Raw genomic sequence first — 18,947 nt, forward strand, 5'->3', positions numbered from 1 at the left:
ATTAATTTTATCAGTTAAAAACATTTATCTTTGGGACACAAAAATAGATAATAGGAATAGATGCTTTTATTAATGTGATCTTTGCAATAAATCAAGTATATATATATATATATATATATATATATAGATATAATTTCAATCAGTTGCCAAGCACCAACTTGGACTCTTTGTGAGGCTCCAACCTCCAGAGCACCAACCCTCTCTTGTCAAGGCACCAACCTTGAATTTAGGAGCACAAACTCCCAGGACACCAATCCTTTCAATTTTGAGGCACCAACCTAAAGGGCTCCAACCCTCTGCTGTAAACTGTCTGGATCTGTTTGGTTGTACTTCTCTGCTCCCAACCCTGCTGGGCCTATGACTTACTTCTGTCCTCCTGTTCCTTCCATTTCTGCTGAGCTTCGGCTTCCTTTATTTTCTTACATTTTTCCAGTCACCCTAAACTTTCCTTGTTCTCTGTTTTATATTCTTGATAACCCTAAACTTTGGCTTCCTTTCTCTGTTGGCTCTTTGGCTTCCTCAATGCTCACTTCATCTTTCAGCTTCCTCTGCACTCACTCTTTGACTTCCTCTGTCTCTTCAAATTCATCAATACACATAGGACATGTTAATGTGGAAGAGGGTGCCGAATTACAATAGTGTTGCATATTAAAAAATATCAGAGAGGCCCTTTTTAATATTCATACAATATACATTAATTGTTCATGGAAACCATATAAGAGAGGCTGTAGTCATATATAGGTCCCACATGCCACGTCATCCTTTTATCACAATCGCCACTTTTGGAGGTTTACACATAACATAGTCAATTCCCAATTGCCAATGGAGTGGATGCGATATGGTATTAAACAATTATTAATAAGTCTGTCGGCTCCACACCCTTATCGCAATCCCTGGATTGACATTCCTTTGTACATTGTGATTACCGCGGATGCGACATTTGATTAAGCCATGCTATATGGTGTAGTCGGGTCCACAATTATATCGAAATCGGCAGATTTCAATGTGGAAAAAACTTTAACCAGGCTTGCGATATTGCAATAGACGCGATATTACAATAGGGCATGTTATAATGTTGCAGTGGGTTTGCATACGTATCACAATCAGCATTTTAATGTGGCAAGGCTTTAAAGAGGCTTGCGATATGGCGGATGCGATGTAACTTTAAAGTGTATTACAATGGAATCCTCGAGCCCGGTTATTATATCACATCTATAATATATATATATATATATATATATATATATATATATATATATATATATATATATATATATATATATATATATATATATATACTCCTCTGCTCTTAAATTTGGTTAATGCGGAACAAAAGTGTTGGGATTTTACCGTTGCGCTAAGCCGGCCCTGCATCGAGCTGTGACTCTCGGCCCTGCGGCCGCCTGAGGGTTCCCGAGTGGTGCAGCGAACCTCAGCTTTCTCGTTGATCTGGCAGGATAGTTCGATCACCATCTGCAGGCTGATCTAAGCGACTATGCCCGGTGAGATCTGGAGGAGATCGATCCATCCAAGCTGAGATCTCCTTCATGGAGTCTTCTTCACCCTCTCTCGCCAAAGCAGAGGCCTTCTCAAATCTGCTGAAATATCTGCCAAAAAAGAAAACTTCAGAGGTTCCGAAATTTGTGAAACGTCTTGATGATATCCCGGAGATCTCACTCCCGCCTGAGAAACCGATCCAGGTTGCCCTTTCTTTGTCTGAACGTGCCTTGGTGGGACAGTTCACTGGTCTCTGGCCCTCGCCCAGATCCACTGAAAGCTGGGTCTCAAGGAACTGGGCGCCCTTGATATCGGGCAAAGTCACTTCTTACTTTCTGGGGAAGGGTTTCTTCCTATTCGAATTTTCAGAAAAGGAAGATAAGGATCTGATCTTCCGAAATGGACCCTATTTCATGGGCCCCCAAGGACTGTATCTCAATAAGTGGACGCCAGACTTTGATCCAGCAGTCGACGTGCCCACTGCCGTGCCTGTGTGGGTTAGATTGCCTAATCTGCCAATGCATTGTTGGAACTGGGAATCCCTCAAGCACATCGGAAATACCCTGGGTAAATTCATAGATCGAGCTAACAAAAAAGATCAATATGACTGTGCCAGAATTTGTGTTGAAGTTGATCTTGAGGTTGGTCTGCCTGAGGCAATAAAGATCAGAGTTGGCAGTTGGACCATCTCCAAAAGCTAGATTATGAGCAGTTGCCGTTCAAATGCAGGAAGTGTCAGGTTTATGGCCACTTCGCCAGAGGATGTCCAAAAAACGCTGAAACAGAGAAAGGAAAAGAGGACGGGTGGATGCAGGTCAAAAGGACAAAAAACAAAGCCCCAAAAACAAGAAATGTCAACGGGAAAACCCTTCAAATGGGGTCACAAAACCCACATAGGGAAGAGCAAGGAAACAAATTTATACAACTCAATTCAACATCAGAGGAAGTCCACAATCTAGAGACACAAAAGAAGGAATCGGCCCAAAAAGAACCCCCCAAGGAACTAGAGCAAACAGATAGCAAAACAGACAGAATGGAGGACTCACCCTCAAAAGAGGCTAAGGAAGTACAAGGCTCAGAAGATTTAGAAGAAGAAGGTGAGATAGGAGAAACACAAACCTCGGCCAGAAGATCTTTGAGGGGCCGAAAATTAGCCCGTGAGAAAAGAGAGCAGGAGACATACAAAGACAAAGTGCAAGGAAGCCAACCCACTCTCGAGAAACTCTTGGTTAAGACTCCAAAGATGAATATAAACCCACCCCAAAGCTCTAAAGGAGCTCCCCACTCAAAAAATAAGTAATGAGAATCGTCTCCTGGAATTGTAGGGGTACTGGGAGCAAAATCAAGGAAGAAGCAGTAAAAAGTTTGATAAGATCGGAATATCCTGACATACTCCTCATCCAAGAGACTAAAATGGAGGACAAGGCCTTCCTCCAAATAGCCAAAAATCTCTGGAAGAAAAGTGAAGGGCAAGCTGTCTCAGCCAGAGGTGCCTCAGGAGGCCTGGGTACCCTTTGGAATCCAAGCAAGCTCACAAAGGTGAAAGAGATCACCAACACCCACTGGTTATTCTCAAAACTAAAGCACGTTGATGCAGATGAGACCCTTTGTCTCTTTAATGTGTATATCCCGGTCAGTGCAGGAGAAGAAAAGAATTGCTGGGAATCTATTAGAGAGCTGGCAGACTCTAAAGACCTAGCAAATATTATCATCGCTGGAGACCTCAACCTCACACTATCTACAGCTGAAAAACGTGGTGGAAGCATAGTAAGGGATCCAGCGCGAGAGTGGGTTGAAGACCTACTCCAGGATTGGGACATGATCGACATCAAACCCTCGTCGGGCAAATATACCTGGTCCAATAAAAGGCTTGGTCCAGGCCACATCGCTGCAAGGTTAGATCGATTTCTTGTTCAAAGTTCTTTTTTACTTCTTGGTCTAGATACTAGAATGCATATTGTTCCATGCAGTGCCTCTGATCACAGGCCCATTAAGCTATAACTCTCGACTCACTGGGATAAAGGCCCCACTCCTTTTAAATTCAATCCTCTCTGGACCAAGGAGCAATCCTTCTTACAATTAGTAAAGGATATGTGGAAGCAACCTGTGAATGGCTCTCCATTCTTTGTGTGGGAGGAAAAACTCAGGAGAGTGAAGGCAGCTCTTAAAGTTTGGGCAAAATCTCTCCCAAATCCTACAGTGGAAAGAAAGAAGTTACAAGAGCAGCTAGAGATTCACCAGCATAATTCAGAAAATGAGGAGATCACAAAAGAAAGTCTCGAAAAAGAAGCAGATCTCCAACAAAAGTTGCTTAAAGCAAGCCTGGCCGAGGAAGAATATTGGAGGACCAAATCTCGCAGGCTCTGGCTCAAGGCAGGTGACAGAAACACATCCTTCTTTCATAAACAATCCCAAGCTCGAAAAAACTCCAACAGCATCATCGAAATCAGGGAAGAGAACACTATTCATAGAGACACTCAAAGCATAAAAAATGTGGCCTTTCAGCATTTTAAAAAGCTGTATAGCGAAAAAGAGGGACAGGCTCAAATTCCATTGACTGTAAATGAGGTTCCCAAGCGGATATCTAACAGAAAGAATCAGTCCTTGGAAGCAGAAGTCACAAATAATGAAATCAAAGCAGCTCTCTTCTCTATGGAGCCGGACAAGGCTCCAGGGCCTGATGCCTTTACAGCCAGATTCTTACAGCACTGGTGGCAGATTATTGAAAAAGATTTGTGCAGGATGGTCCGGAAGTCTCAAAACTGTCAGAAGATAGGGGGAAGCACTAACTCGGCTTTCTTGGCCCTCATCCCCAAGGAAAGAGGTGCAAACTCCTTCTCTAAATTCCGCCCTATCTCTCTTTGTAATATAGGCTATAAGCTGATAACAAAAGTGATAGCGAACAGGTTGAAAAAAATACTCCCGGACATTATCCCTGAGAATCAAGGGGGTTTCATTCAGGGAAGACAGATAGCAGACAACTACACTCTGGTTCAAGAAGCAATCCACTCAATTTTGGCCCGGAAGGAGAAAGGAATGGTTATCAAACTTGATCTTGAAAGTGCCTTTGATAGTGTTAGACACAGATTCTTGCTGGAGGTCCTCCATAAATTCGGGTTCAGGCATAAGTTCATCAATTGGATCAAGGCTTGCATTAGTGAGCCATGGATTGCCCCACTGGTGAACGGGAGAGCCACAGACTTCTTCAAAGCCTCAAGAGGGCTGAGGCAAGGGTGTCCCCTCTCCCCCTTGCTCTTTGTCTTCCAAGCATCAGTATTAAGCTTCCTCTTGAACAGAAAACAGTCAGAGCAAGAAATAATGGGAATAAACATTGCAAGAGGAGTAAAAAGTATAAATCATGCGCTGTTTGCAGATGACACTCTGTTGCTAGGAGCCGCTTCAGTGGTCTTGGCAAACCGATTTAAAGAGGTAGTGGATGACTACTGTGCAGACTCAGGAAGCAAGCTTAACAAAGGCAAATTCCAAGTTTACTGTTGGAACACCTCTGCCATATTGACCCAAGACATTTCTATTTGTCTTGGTTTCACAGCCTCCTCTACTTGGACTTCTTTCAAATACCTGGGGCTCCCTGTCTTCCAAAAAAAGATCCACAACAGAGAATGGATGCCGCTGCTGGATAAATTCAAGCTCAAAATTCAGTCCTGGGGATATAATTGGCTCAACCTAGCAGGCAAGACAGTTCTGATAAAGTCTGTATTGAATAGTTTTCCTATCTTTCAGGCAACAGTTATGATGGTGCCCATGGGTATAATGAGGAAGATGGAGGAGTATATAAAAAAAAAAAAATATTGGAAAGGGGGGAAAGGCAACGAGAGAAAAATCCCATTACTAAACTGGAAAACGATCTCTCTGCCCAGATTAGAAGGCGGCTTAAACTTTAAAAATTTCAGTATCCAAAACACAGCGATGGGTGCCAAATTGGTTTGGAGGATCATCGCTCCAAAACCGGGTTGGGCACAACGGGCTTTGTGGAAAAAATATTTCGGAGGGCAGATAATGCGCTTCCTGAGTAATCCAAAGGGAAGAGCAGGTACGTTGATCCACAAACTATGTCAAAATTCCACAGCTCTGATCAGACAACACGCCCATTGGATCCCAGGGAACAGACAACGAATATGCATTTGGGATGATAACATTATGGGAAGTGATTCGTTGGCAGAAGAACATTCCTTAGCCGCTCTGAGAGAATGGATGAACACAGAAAATATCAAAACTCTATGGGATCTGTCCCTTTGGGATAATGACGATTGGTGGCGGTGGAAGCATCTAGAGGTGCCTGCGAATCTTGCTCAGGATTATGTTGTCCTCCTTTCCCATTTAAAAGGAAAAGCTCTGTTAAACAGAAGGATAGCTGACAGCAGAGGTTGGGGATCGATTCCAGGCAATTACACTGTGTTGAAGGGATATGTCCAGCTTACCCGAATCCCCAGCGCATTGCCTAATCCGAGGCCATGGCAGGGGGTATGGACTTCTGTAACGTTTCCCAAAGTGGATACGTTATGCTGGCTTCTATGTCACCACAGAATTCTGACAGAAGACAGGCTTAAAAAAATAGGGTATCCAAGGCTATCCTGCTGCTCTCTGTGTGAGAATCATGAGGAAAACGCATCTCACATGATTTTATCCTGCAACTTCGCTTCAGAATTGTGGAAGGAGGCTTTAGATGCATGGAACATGAAATTTGGTCCATTCAATCACTGCTCAGAGCTCTTTTCTAATTGGAAACGAATATATCTAGGTGGAGCCGCTCAGAACTCACAATTCAAAGATGCTTGGCTCGCCCTGCCCAAGCTAATTTGTTGGCATATCTGGTTAGAAAGAAACCAAAGGATCTTCAAGAATAAGAAGAGCGTTCCTAAGCTAATCTGGGTTAAAATTAAAAGTCATCTTAAAGAATGTATGGGAGACCAGTTAAGCATAAAGGACCTCACTGAACAAGATATAGCCTGGGGTGCCTCCCTGGATCTTCACTTCTCAGATATTGTAAAGAACCCCCCTCCCCCCTTAAAGTCTTGGAAAATTCGCTTAAATGACATAGAGTTTGCCGAATTCTGCAACAAAAAGGCGAGGAAATCTCTCTTTTTTGACGGTGCAGCTAAAGGAAATCCTGGCAGTTCTGGAGCTAGTGGGGTCATTAAAAGTGCAGAAGGCATAACGGAAGCTAGATATGCTTGGGGAGTAGGCGTCAACACCAGTATTCAAGCTGAAGCACTAGCTCTCCTACAGGGACTCAAGGTGATTAAGAATTTGGGAATCAGAGAGGCAGTAGTGTTTGGGGATTCTCAGATCATTATAAACACCATGGTGAACAAATCCTCTCCCTCTGATTTAAGACTATCTAGATTGTTGAGCAGAATCAACACCCTCACATCCTCCTTCCAGAAGCTGGAATTTCTTCACATAAAGAGGTAAAGCAACAAAGAAGCAGACGCTGAAGCCAATATAGCAGTTCTTCTCCCTCTCGGAAAATATATAAGACACGGAGAAGAAGGTTGGGATCCCATCCCCTAGCAGCCCAATAAGAATGTATTACTGTGTCCTTCTGAAGCAGTTTGTTTGTATTTTTAAATTAGGACAGATTGAAAATTCTGCAAGAAGAACAAAATGTAAAATTAGCAAAATCTTTAAGAGGACAGCTATATGGATATTGGATGAGGAAAAAGCTGAACCTATCCTCCCATTTTGTAATTTGAATTGAGGCATTTCAGCCAAGAAGGAATATATCAGCCTAATCGTTTCTTTAAAAAAAAAAACTTTGGTTAATGTGGACTTAACCCATAACCATTTATCCCCTTTAATTCTATTATAACCCTCATATAATGGGAATATACACAAACACATGGGAAATTGCATTTTCCGCTTTTCCATAGCCTTGACGCATTTATCGATGCTTACCTTTACTAGGCTCATTCTCCACCATAGATTAACTCGCGCTAGATCCAACGGCTATCAGAGATTTTAGGTGGACAAATAGCACAGAGAATACCCACCGGATAAAGTGATTTTCTCTCTCCACCCTCGTGCTACATGTTGCTCGGTTAATGGAATTGAGCGCTCTCCTCTAAATACCACTTACCACCTAGAGTCCGCCCCGAAAACCACTGCCACTATTACAAACCCGCCTTTTGGAATATAACCACGTGCATTCACTCTTCATCTGTCTTCTTGATTTCTGCCGATATTATATACTCCTCTGCTCTTTTGGCTCCTCCTCCGCTCTTTTGGCTCCTCTGTTAACTTCTTTGGCATATATTACATGTGATACTCCCGATATGGCTCCTCCTCAATCTCCCGCTCTTACACTTACTTGGCTTTCCTGTGGCTTTTGATACCGCTCCAATACCTCTTCTCTGCTTTGATAGCTCTGCTCTGATAACTCCTATGACTTCCGATATTCTCTCTAATGGCTTGACTATCTTGGCTTTCCTTTGGTTTCTCCTCATGGCTTCTTGCTCCTGTTCCTTCACGGATTTTCTCTACTTCTCCTTGGCCTCACATCATTGTTTACTCATCCAGAATATTTCCATATTGACATCAATGAAAATCTAGGTCAACAATCTCCCCCTTTGTTATTGATGGCAATATCCTTCTTCTCTCCCCCTTTGACATCAATGGCAAAGGAGTGCTCAGAGACTCCCCCTATCGAACTACTCCCCCTGTCCTACAACATATTTATGAATCAATTTAAATGATGCTAAAGAGATAACTCCCATATTTTGAAGAAGATGTTCAAATGCTTCTCGACGAAGAGGTTTTGTGAAAATATTAGCTATCTGCTCCTTAGTATTGATATATTCCAAGATGATGTTTTGTTCAGCTACTTGTTCATGGAGGAAATGACACTTGATTGGTATATGTTTGGTCTTTGAGTGCATCATTGGATTTTTGCTGAGGCTGATCACACTTGTGTTATCACAATAGATGGTAGTTGGTTGATTTGTACCTATGTTGACATATTTTAGAGCTTCCTTCATCCATAGTATTTGAGTACAACAATCTGTGGCAACTATATACTCAACTTCAGCTATAGATAGTGATATGCATGTCTGTTTTTTGCTGATCCAAGATACTAAACAATCTCCCAGGAAGAATGCATTTCCACTAGTACTTTTCCAATCATCGACACTTCCGACCCAATCAACATCGGTGTATGCAGTCAACGTAAGAGTTGAGCTCTTAGGGTGCCAGAGACTGAAATCAGGAGTTCCTTTAAGGTATCTGAGAATTATTTTCACAGCCAACAAATGGGATTGTTTAGGAGTTGATTGAAATCTTCCCACCATTCCTACACTTGCATAATGTCAGGTCTTGTAGCAGTTCAGTACAAAAGTGCTCCAATTGTTGACTTGTAATGAGTTACATCTACCGAAGGGGAGTCATCATTTTTGCTCAATTTTCAACTTGTGGTCATAGGTGTGCTCATGGGTGCACAGTCTTCCATTCCATATCTTTTAAGCATGTCTTTAATATATTTGGCTTGAGATATAAACATGCCTGCCATGGTTTGAGATACTTGTAGTCCAAGGAAGTGAGATAACTCTCCTATCATTGACATCTCGAACTCTTTTGACATATTTTGAGAAAAGTCATGGCTCATCTCATCATTACTACTAGCAAAAATCAGATCATCAACATAAACGAGTGTGACTAGTAACTTATCCTCATCTGTCTTTATGTAGAGATTACTTCCTGCCACCCCCTTCTTGAAGCCTTGTAGTTGTAGATAGTGATCCAATCTTGCGTACCAAGCTCTAGGAGCTTGTTTCAATCCATATAATGCCTTTTTCAACTTACAAACAAAGTCTTTTCCTTCTGTTAGATTGAACCCTTTTGGTTGCTCCATGTAGACTTCTTCCTTGAGTTCCCCATTCAGAAGTGTTGATTTTACGTCCATTTGATAGATTTTGAATCCTTTTGAGAAACAAAATGACAAGAACATCCTGATAGCTTCCACACGAGCTACTGGTGCAAATGTTTCTTCAAAATCAATTCCTTCAATTTGTGAATAGCCTTTACAAACAAGCCTTGCCTTGTTTCTGATGATTTGTCCATCTTCATTCATTTTGTTCTTAAACACCCACTTGGTTCCTATTATGTTTTTTTCCTTTCGATGAGGTACCATCTCCCATGTCTCATTCTTCTCAATTTGAGATATTTCTTCTTCCATGGCTTTTACCCAATGAGGATCCTTACTTGCTTGAGTAAATGTTTCTGGTTTTATCATGGATAGAAGAGCAATATCATTTTTCTTTGGTGTATTTTTCATCCTTCTTCGGGTTTGAATTCCTTCATCTATATTTCCAATAATTTGCTCTTCCAGGTGATATTTTTGGAGAAGTTTCATCCTTGAAGGAGTTTGAGATGGTTCTTTTTCCTTGGGTATTTCTTGATTTTTTCCTTCTTCTTTAGGTTCTTCTTCTTCAATGAGAGGATCAACTTCATGTTCTTCAATTTCTTTCTCTGGAAGGTCTTCATCAATCTTCACATCAATGCTTTCCACTATTTTCCGTAGTCGGTTATTGTAGCACTTGTAGGCTTTGCTCCGTGTAGAATATCCAAGGAAGATCCCTTCGTCAACCTGAGAATCAAAATTTCCTGGTGACCCATCATTGATTTTTATGAAGCACTTGCTTCCAAAAATCTTGAAATATTTTACTAAAGCAGGTCTTCCTTTCCATAATTCATAAGGAGTCTTTTCATTATTTGGTCTTAATTGAGTTTAATTCATGGTATAGACAGTTGTCCCGATTACTTCTCTCCAAAATTTTGGCTGTAAGTTAGCTGTTATTAACATTGTTCGAGCCATTTCTTGAACTATTCGGTTTCTTCTTTCAACTGCCCCATTTTGCTTGGGTGTTCTGGCAGTAGAGGGTTCTCTTTTAATTCCATGTATTTTACAGAATTCATTAAATTCTTTTGATGTGAAATATCCCCCTCTATCTATTATGAGGAACTTAATCTTTGAATCCTTTTCATTTTCTACAAGAGATTTAAGATTCTTAAAACACTCAAATGCTTCAGATTTATATTTTATAAAATATATCCACATCATTCTAGTAGTGTCATCAACAAATAAAGCAAAGTACCTTTCTCCTTGGAGTGCCGAAGTTCTAGTTGGTCCACATAAATCAGCATGGATGATCTCCAAAGGCTTTGATGTAGAAAACTCCTTGGACTTGTGGTTGGTTCTGGTTTTCTTTCCTTGTTGACATGGACCACATATTCCTTGATTCGGTTTGAATAACATTGGAATGTCTTGTACTAATTTAATCTTGTTGATATTGATCAAGTTATCGAAGCTTGTATGTCCAAGTCGCTTGTGCCACAACCAAATTTCATCTGTTTGACTTAAGTAGCATTTGTCTTCTTGAATATCGTTCAGAATGTAGATGTTGTCTGGTGTTCTAACCCCTTTCGCCACAAGTTCCCCTGAGGAAGAGTTCCTTATTTCACAGTCTTTGGTGCTAAAGACAACATTATGTCCTTGATCACAGATTTGGCTAACATTCAGGAGGTTGAGTTTGAGCCCATTTACTAGCAAATCATTTTGATCTTTTCCTTTTTAATTAGTAAGAGTAACAGTTCCTTTTCCAGCAATTTTGGCAGATCCACTTCCAAAGGATACATTTCCTTCCTTTTTGTTCAATGAGACAAACTTCCTTTTGTCCCCTGTCATGTGTCTGGAGCACCCACTATCCACAAACCAATGATTTTCATCATTTTGAGCACATAGAGCTAGGCCACATTTATCCGTGTTGGGATTCTCACTTCTTGCTTTTCATCTTTTGAGTGGGAAATTTTGTTCATTGTGTCCATTATTGTTACATAATGAGCAAATCAGATCAAATTTGGCCAAGCGATCAAAAGAATTGTAGGTTTTGATTTGTCATTGCCCTTTGGGGCCATATGGTTTGTTTATTTTATCCTTCAGTTTTGATGTGTCATTATTATGAGCCATGCAATGTCTAGCTTGATGACCAAATTTTTTACAATGAAATCCCAAAAAACACAGTTTTGTACTTGTTGTAATAGCCATGATTTGAATCAACATTCTTCCTTGGAGTTACTCCCGCTTTATTCTTTGGATTTGAGATGGGCCTTTAATGAAATGTTGTTTTGTATTTGTTGTAAAATCCACGATTCAAATCAACATTCTTCCTTGGAGTTACTCTCTCTTCATTCTTTGGATCTAGGATGAGCCTTTGATGAAATAATATTTCTTCTTTTGGGTTGCTGGAAAGTACGTCGGCATAGCTTTTTGCATTATTCGTAGCACTTGATGATTCTCCTTTAAAACCTACTCTAGATTTGTCATGTTGAGGATTTTGATTATTTAGGATAGTGTCAAGTATTTGAGAGCTTTTCCAACCCTTTTTAACTTGCTCCAATTCCTTCCTCAGAGATATTATTTCAGCATCACATTCTTCGCAAGCTTCTTCTTTTTCTTTTAGCTTATTTTTCAAGAGACCTTCCCTTCTTTTTATTTCCTCATTTTCTACCTTGAGAGAAATGATTTTATTCCATAATTTCTCATTTTATTCAATGGCACTTATTAACAATTCATCTACATTTCCATCTAGCCCTGAGTCATCATCATTTGTGAATGCAATAAATAATACTTCTTGGCTTCCAACATGATCATTTTCTTCATCTGATTCTTCATTACCTCCTTTGTGGTGAGGGAACTGGTTAGTTGATTTCTTTTTGATGACTACAAATTCATCTTCATCAGACTCATCTTGCTTAGAGAGGAAATTCTTCTTATTGAACCCTTTCTTTTTGTATACCATCCTTTTAGAATTTTCTTCATCATCACTATCATGCTTATGAGGACATTTTGCAGCATAATGACCTATTTTTCCACATTTGAAACAAATAAGAGGGTATTTACCTTTTAGCTTAGATCCTTTCTTCAGTCTTCGTACAAATTGTGCCAATTCGAATTCAACATTGGAGTCATCACTACTGACATTCCTTTCTTTCCCCTTTTTTGATTTTGAGGCCTTGAATGCTGCATCTTTGGAACTTGGGAAACCTTTTCTCATCTCATAGGCAATGAGGATTCCATGGAGTTCATCCATCTTGAGAGTATCTAGATCCTTCACTTCTTCTATGGCACTTACTTTGGAGTCAAATCTGTCTGGGAGAGATCTTAAGACCTTTTGAACAATGGTGCTTTCTTCAATGTTTTCATCCAATCCTTTAAGAGAGTTGACCACTTCAGCTACTCGGAGAAAGTGTGATGCAATATCTTCTTCATCATCCATTTTCAAACTTTCAAATTGCCTTCTATGAGTTTGAAGCTTTTCCTTCCTGACTTTGGAGTCCCCGTTGTATAAGCTAATTAGCTTATCCCATACTTCTTTGGCAGAGTTACAATTCATGACTTTTGTAAATTCAAAATCAGTTATTCCACTATTGATGGAGTTTAAGGCTTTTTCATTTGCAACATATACTTTCCTCTCGTCTTGATCTGTTGGAAGAGTGGAAGGAGCTATGTACTCATTTAAGACTGAATGCCAAACTTCAGGTCCAAGGGACATTAAGTAGTAGGAAATTCTCTTTTTCCAGAAACCAAAATTTGTGCCATCAAATAGAGGAGGTCATCCTGACACTTCTTGATTTCTCATCATGACTAAGAATCCTTCTTCAAGTTGTTAGGCTGATATGAAGAAGTCCGCTCTGATACCAAATGTTGGAAACACTGAGAGGGGGGTGAATCAGCATTTATTTTTCAATTATTAATTTTATCAGTTAAAAACATTTATATTTGGGACACATAAATAGACAACAGGAATAGATGCTTTTATTAATGTGATCTTTGCAATAAATCAAGTACAATATATATATATATATATATATATATATATATATATATATATATATATTATTTCAATCAGTTGCCAAGCACCAACTTGGACTCTATGTGAGGCTCCAACCTCCAGAGCACCAACTCCCAGGACACCAATCCTTTCAGTTCTGAGGCACCAACCTTAAGGGCTCCAACCCTCTGCGGTAAACTGTCTGGATCTATTTGGTTGTAATTCTCTGCTCCCAACCCTGCTGGGTGATGAGCCCCAAAAATGGATAATTATATGGGCTCATTCAACCTCCTAATTCGACTTAATCCACCATTATCATTATTTTATTGCATGTTTTTGATTATATTTATGCTAATAGAGTGAATTTGGTTAGTCATTATGCCAACAAGTCTAATGTGTGCTTTATGCAGTCTTTTTAGTCAATTTAGAGACAAAATCAAAGGTTTAAATGAGCACTTGGCAGCCAAATTCGTGGAGAGGATTTTTAGGAAGGTGTCCCCTTCTTTTATGGGCCCTTACCTCGAATTCTCCACCATCAGCTCGAAGTTCAAGGGCCACCAAATCGATTATCACAAGGGCAACCAAGCAAGTGCTAGTAAAAGTGTTGTTAACTACAAGTTTTGGCAGCCAAGTTCCTAAAGTTTAGGAGGGTTGTTGGGGTCCTCAATTTGTATAAATAAGAGGGCTTAGGGCCTCATTTCAGTTAGTCACTTTGTAGGCAGAAGTTAGCTATTTTGTAGTTCAATTTTAGTCAGTAGAGTAGCTTTGCATTTCAGCACATTTTCAAGCTTTCCCTTGTGGACAGTTTTTAATGTAACTCTTCTTTTCTTGCTCAATAAAGATGAATCCAGCTTTGCACCAGCTCTAAATCTCTCTTAGGAGGATGTATCTCTTGGGGTTGGGCCCATCTCAAGTGCCCGGTACCTCCTTTGTTTACTTTCTTGTGTCTTTGCTGCATTCTTAGAATAAAATCTGCTATTTAGATTTAAATCTTGTTTTGTTATTTAGGTTGTTTTTGATGATTAAGACAGCTTTTCATGTTCGGATTGATTTGATAGGTTCTGAACAGGGAAGATCTTTAGAAAAAGGCCATCAAGCACCTCTGATCTCACCTCTCCCTCAGTGGGATCATGAGCTGGGACAAAGGTGACTTTGCTATCAACAAAAACACTTTCTTTGCTTCGCCATGCAATCATTAGTGTTCGATTTTTATTTGCAGAAGTTGGTTACATGTTCAGATTCTTGATTGCTTCGTTGCATAGTTATTATACATGGTTTCATTGCAAATAAACTGTTGTTCATTTTCCTTGTTGTTATTTAGGTCAAATTAGGTCAAGATAGCTAGATCTTGGGTTTGCATAGTCTTTGTTTGGTCAGTTTTAGAAAATTGTGTGCAGATCACCTGTATTACCTCTCTATATACCTTTCCTCCATCAGATAATCTACTCCAACCCTTAATCCATGATTCCTACCCTTCATTTGCCATACTTTTCTCACTTTGCCCTAAATTCCCATATTCGTGTGCATCATTGCTCCCTCCATCCTTAAACCAAATCCAATCACTCCTTAGCCTCATGCGCCAGGTCCTAAACCCCTTAAAATCATTATCCAAACTCCATTTCCACTTTCCCACCATTTTTCCTCCACCAACCCTCCAAAATCCACTTTTCGGAACATCCTGTAGAAAATTACAGAACATCCTGTAGAAATTCCAGAACATCCTGTAGAACCCCTACAGAAGCTCACGAATGAGGTTTATTGATAGAAAAACTCTGTGAAACTCTTTGGAAGGGTGTTAGGGACCCCTTAGGCCCTCTCTGAACCTTCCCGACCTCCTCCAAGCATTTCCTCTCGCCAATCCACCTCTGCACAGTCAAAAACAGTTAAAACTCATGCACAATAATTCTGCCAACTTACTCAAAAATACAAAAAGATGTTTCTTTTCAGATTTCACTTCAGAAGTAGCTTAGTCACATGCATTTTACCTTTCTAAGAGTCAATGGCATTCCTTTCTGTAGCTTTCATCATTTTTCTTGCACCAGTAGGGTTAGTCGGTAAAACTAGGGTTTGCTAGGGTTTGCATTTCCTTTCCGCTTTCAGTTTCTTTCTGCAAGTAGATTAGCCTCCTTTGAGTTAGCTTTCATCCATCAGTTTAAAAGCTTCTTCTGAGAGCTCATAAAAGTTGGCTTAAGCTCCTAGCGGACTTGTGCCAGCTGATCCAGTGACAACTGTGGCAAGAGCTAGTACTTGTGCATACAGCACCGTCGCTTCCAAGTTTGTTACGAACTACCGGGTTGATAAAATTAAAGAAGGGAGTTCCAGGAGTTGCAGCATGATTGCTGCAATACTGGGGCTCACCACTGGGCCTATGACTTACTTCTGTCCTCCTGTTCCTTCCATTTCTGCCAGATCTTCGAATTCCTTTATTTTCTTATAGTTTGCCAGTCACCCTAAACTTTCCTTGTTCTCTGTTTTATATTCTTGATACCCCTGACCTTTGGCTACCTTTCTCTGTTGGCTCTTCGGCTTCCTCAATGATCGCTTGATCTTTTAGCTTCCTCTGTGCTCACTCTTCAGCTTCCTCTATCTCTTCAAATCCATTAATACACATAGGACACGTTAATGTGGAAGAGGGGCTAAATTACAATAGTGTTGCATATTAAAAAATATCAGAGAGGCCCTTTTTAATAGTCATACAATATACATTAATTGTTCACAAAAACCATATAAGAGAGACTATAGTCATATAGAGGTACCACATGCCACGTCATCCTTTTATCGCAATCACCGCTTACGGAGGTTGGCACATAACATAATCGATTCCCAACTGTCGATGAAGCGGATGCAATATGGTATTAAATAGTTATTAATAAGTCTGTCGGGTCCATACCCTTATCACAATCCTCAGATTGACATTCCTTTGTACATTGTGATTACCACGGATGCGACATTTAATTAAGCCATGCTATAATGGTGTAGTCGGGTCCATAATTATATCGCAATCGGTGGATTTCAATGTGGCAAAAACTTTAACCAGGCTTCCAATATTGTGACGGACACGCTATTACAATAGGGCATGTTATAATGTTGTAGCGGGTCCGCATACGTATCGCAATCAGCATTTTAATGTGGCAAGGCTTTAAAGAGGCTTGCGATATGGCAGATGCGATGTAACTTTAAAGTGTATTACAATGGAATCCTTGGGCCCATGTATTATATCGCATCTATATAATATATATATACTCCTCTATTCTTAACTTTGGTTAATGCAGACTTAACCCATAACCCTTTATACCCTTTAATTCTATTATAACCCTCGTGTAATGGGAATATACACAAACACATGAGAACTTTCATTTTCTGCTTTTCCATAGCCTTGGCGTGTTTATCGATTCTTACCTTTATTAGGTTCATTCTCCACCGTAGATTAACTCGCACTAGATCCAACAGCTATTAGAGATTTCGGGTGGACAAATAGCATGAAGAATACCTGCCCGATAAAGTGGTTTTCTATCTCCACCCTCGTGCTACATGTCGCTTGGTTAATGGAATCAGGTGCTCTCCTCTAAATACCACTTACCGCCTAACGTCCGCCCGAAAACCACTTCCACTATTACAAACCGGCCTTTTGGAATATAACCACGTGCATTCACTCTTCATCCGTCTTCTTGATTTCTGCCAATATTATATAATCCTCCGCTCTTTTGGCTCCTCTATTAACTTCTTTGGCATATATTACATGCGATACTCCTGATATGGCTCCTCCTCAATCTCCCGCTCTTACACTTACTTAGATTTCCTGTGGCTTCCGATACTGCTCCAATACCTCTTCTCTGGTAGCTCCTATGACTTCCGATATTCTCTCTAATGGCTTGATTGTCTTGGCTTTCCTTTGGTTTCTCCTCATGGATTCTTGCTCCTGTTTCTTCACGAATCTTCTCTACTTCTCCTTGGCCTCACATCATTGTTTACTCATCTAGAATATTGCCATATTGACATCAATGACAATCTAGGTCAACATATTTGATATAATATGTTGTTGTTGCTGAGAAGGGAATGGGTTTTTTAGGACCACAAGGGTTCAACTAGTGTCCTTTTGCACAAGTGGGTATGTGGATTCTTGAAGGCGAGGAAATTTATAAGTCATATCATCCTCAACACATATCTTGCAAGGGAACTTGACAAATTTTTCCTTCCTTTTCTTAGATTTAGCGACAAATTTCTGATTGGGATTGTTATGGGTAATGGGTTGCTCCTTAGAAGGAGAGGTATTTTTCTTATTCTTCTTGTTCTTACCACCGGGTTTTTGTATAGATTGAACAAAGTTTATCACAATGGTTGGAGGAGAAGAAAATTGGGTAGTAGGAGCGGTAGTAATAACAAAAGATAACTAAGCAGCTTGTCCTCTCAATTGTTTTACAACAACCCCAGAGGTAGCGCCGACGATGTCGTCAATGTGTGCACTAGGTTCTTGAGTAGCGGGAGCATTGGAATTTCGAGGGGAATTAGGGAGAATATCTTAAATTATTCCAAAAAATGAATAGATCAAATCTAAATTTTGGGCACGACATATAGATTAGTCTTCTGTAACCACACCAGCCATGGGAACACACTTGGAAATGGTGGGGAGAAGAGACTTGCAGAACTAGTTTGTGAAGAGGTAATCCAAAATTGGATATTTGATAAGCCTATGCCTACGTCTCCATTCATTGATGTGATCAAAGATGTGGGTGGAAGTGTCTTGGTAAAGTAGTAAGGAGTTCCATTCTGGTTTAACAAGAGTTAGGAAGCTGGAAGTGCTTTAGAAATTCCATTGCCAGGGCACCAAAGGTATTGAATGACATGTGGTAATTCAATGTACCAATTGGCAACATTTCCAGTAAGGGTGTAGGGGACGAGTCTGAGTTGGATATTATCATGAACCATGGAGTTCGATACACACCATAAACGGAAAGTAGTGACATGCATATCTGGGTCATCTCGTTGTTTTCCCTCTAACTTCAGGATGTTTGTAGGTATCTTATGCGATATCAGAGGCCAAAGTAAGTTGTGATTTTTGGGGTCATTTGTTAGCTTATAAAGATTCGAGATGTCTAGAGTTTCCAAGAAAGGAAAAGGCGTAGGTGCCCACAAATTCGACCAAGGAGGTGGAGGATGACCTGAAGGATCGAAAAGTCCCCCCATAAAATGGTTTTCTAGGAGGATACGTATCATGCAGCGAATAATATCTTCCTAGGGGTGGCAGTGTGGTCTATTGGAAACAATGATAATACTCAGAGGGGTGGGGTGGGGGGGAGTGAATCAGTATTAAGGTTAATTTTAAAATTTTATTCCTATTTACTTTTCTTATTCAAGCTTGTCACCCATCCATATAATCAACAACAAAATGTAATATGGAAGCAACATGAAATCAACATACAAGCATACAAACCATGAGTATCATACACCTTAGACACAATTCTTTTATGTGGAAACCATTTTGGGAAAAAACCACCAAATATTGTTGTTGTTATTGATGTAAATAAGAGCACCTACTCTATTACATCAATCTGTTTTGTGAGTACCCACTCACATGAAGCACCAACTCCCTCTTTTATATACACCTAT

General features: G+C 40.1%; 2 protein-coding genes across 2 annotated transcripts; both read left to right on the forward strand.

Annotated features, from left to right (window-relative positions):
* Nucleotides 1–1,547: 1,547 nt before the first annotated feature.
* LOC149140436 (uncharacterized) lies at nucleotides 1,548–2,198 on the forward strand. The gene has a single exon (XM_089450985.1). The coding sequence runs from the start codon at nucleotides 1,548–1,550 to the stop codon at nucleotides 2,196–2,198; it is 651 nt and encodes a 216-aa protein (XP_089307111.1).
* Nucleotides 2,199–3,588: 1,390 nt separating this feature from the next.
* LOC149140437 (uncharacterized) lies at nucleotides 3,589–6,930 on the forward strand. The gene has a single exon (XM_089450987.1). It carries the CDS (start codon nucleotides 3,589–3,591, stop codon nucleotides 6,928–6,930), a length of 3,342 nt encoding a protein of 1,113 aa, XP_089307113.1.
* Nucleotides 6,931–18,947: the final 12,017 nt, after the last annotated feature.

The sequence above is a fragment of the Pinus tabuliformis genome, chromosome X (genome assembly GCF_031772625.1).
Source record: "Pinus tabuliformis cultivar Carrire ecotype Pingquan chromosome X, CPIR1, whole genome shotgun sequence".
Taxonomy (NCBI): domain Eukaryota; kingdom Viridiplantae; phylum Streptophyta; class Pinopsida; order Pinales; family Pinaceae; genus Pinus; species Pinus tabuliformis.

Bases quoted from the DNA above. Each gene is read 5' to 3' on its own strand.
- LOC149140437 (XM_089450987.1), top strand. From the start codon at position 3,589: ATGTGGAAGCAACCTGTGAATGGCTCTCCATTCTTTGTGTGGGAGGAA.
- LOC149140436 (XM_089450985.1), top strand. From the start codon at position 1,548: ATGGAGTCTTCTTCACCCTCTCTCGCCAAAGCAGAGGCCTTCTCAAAT.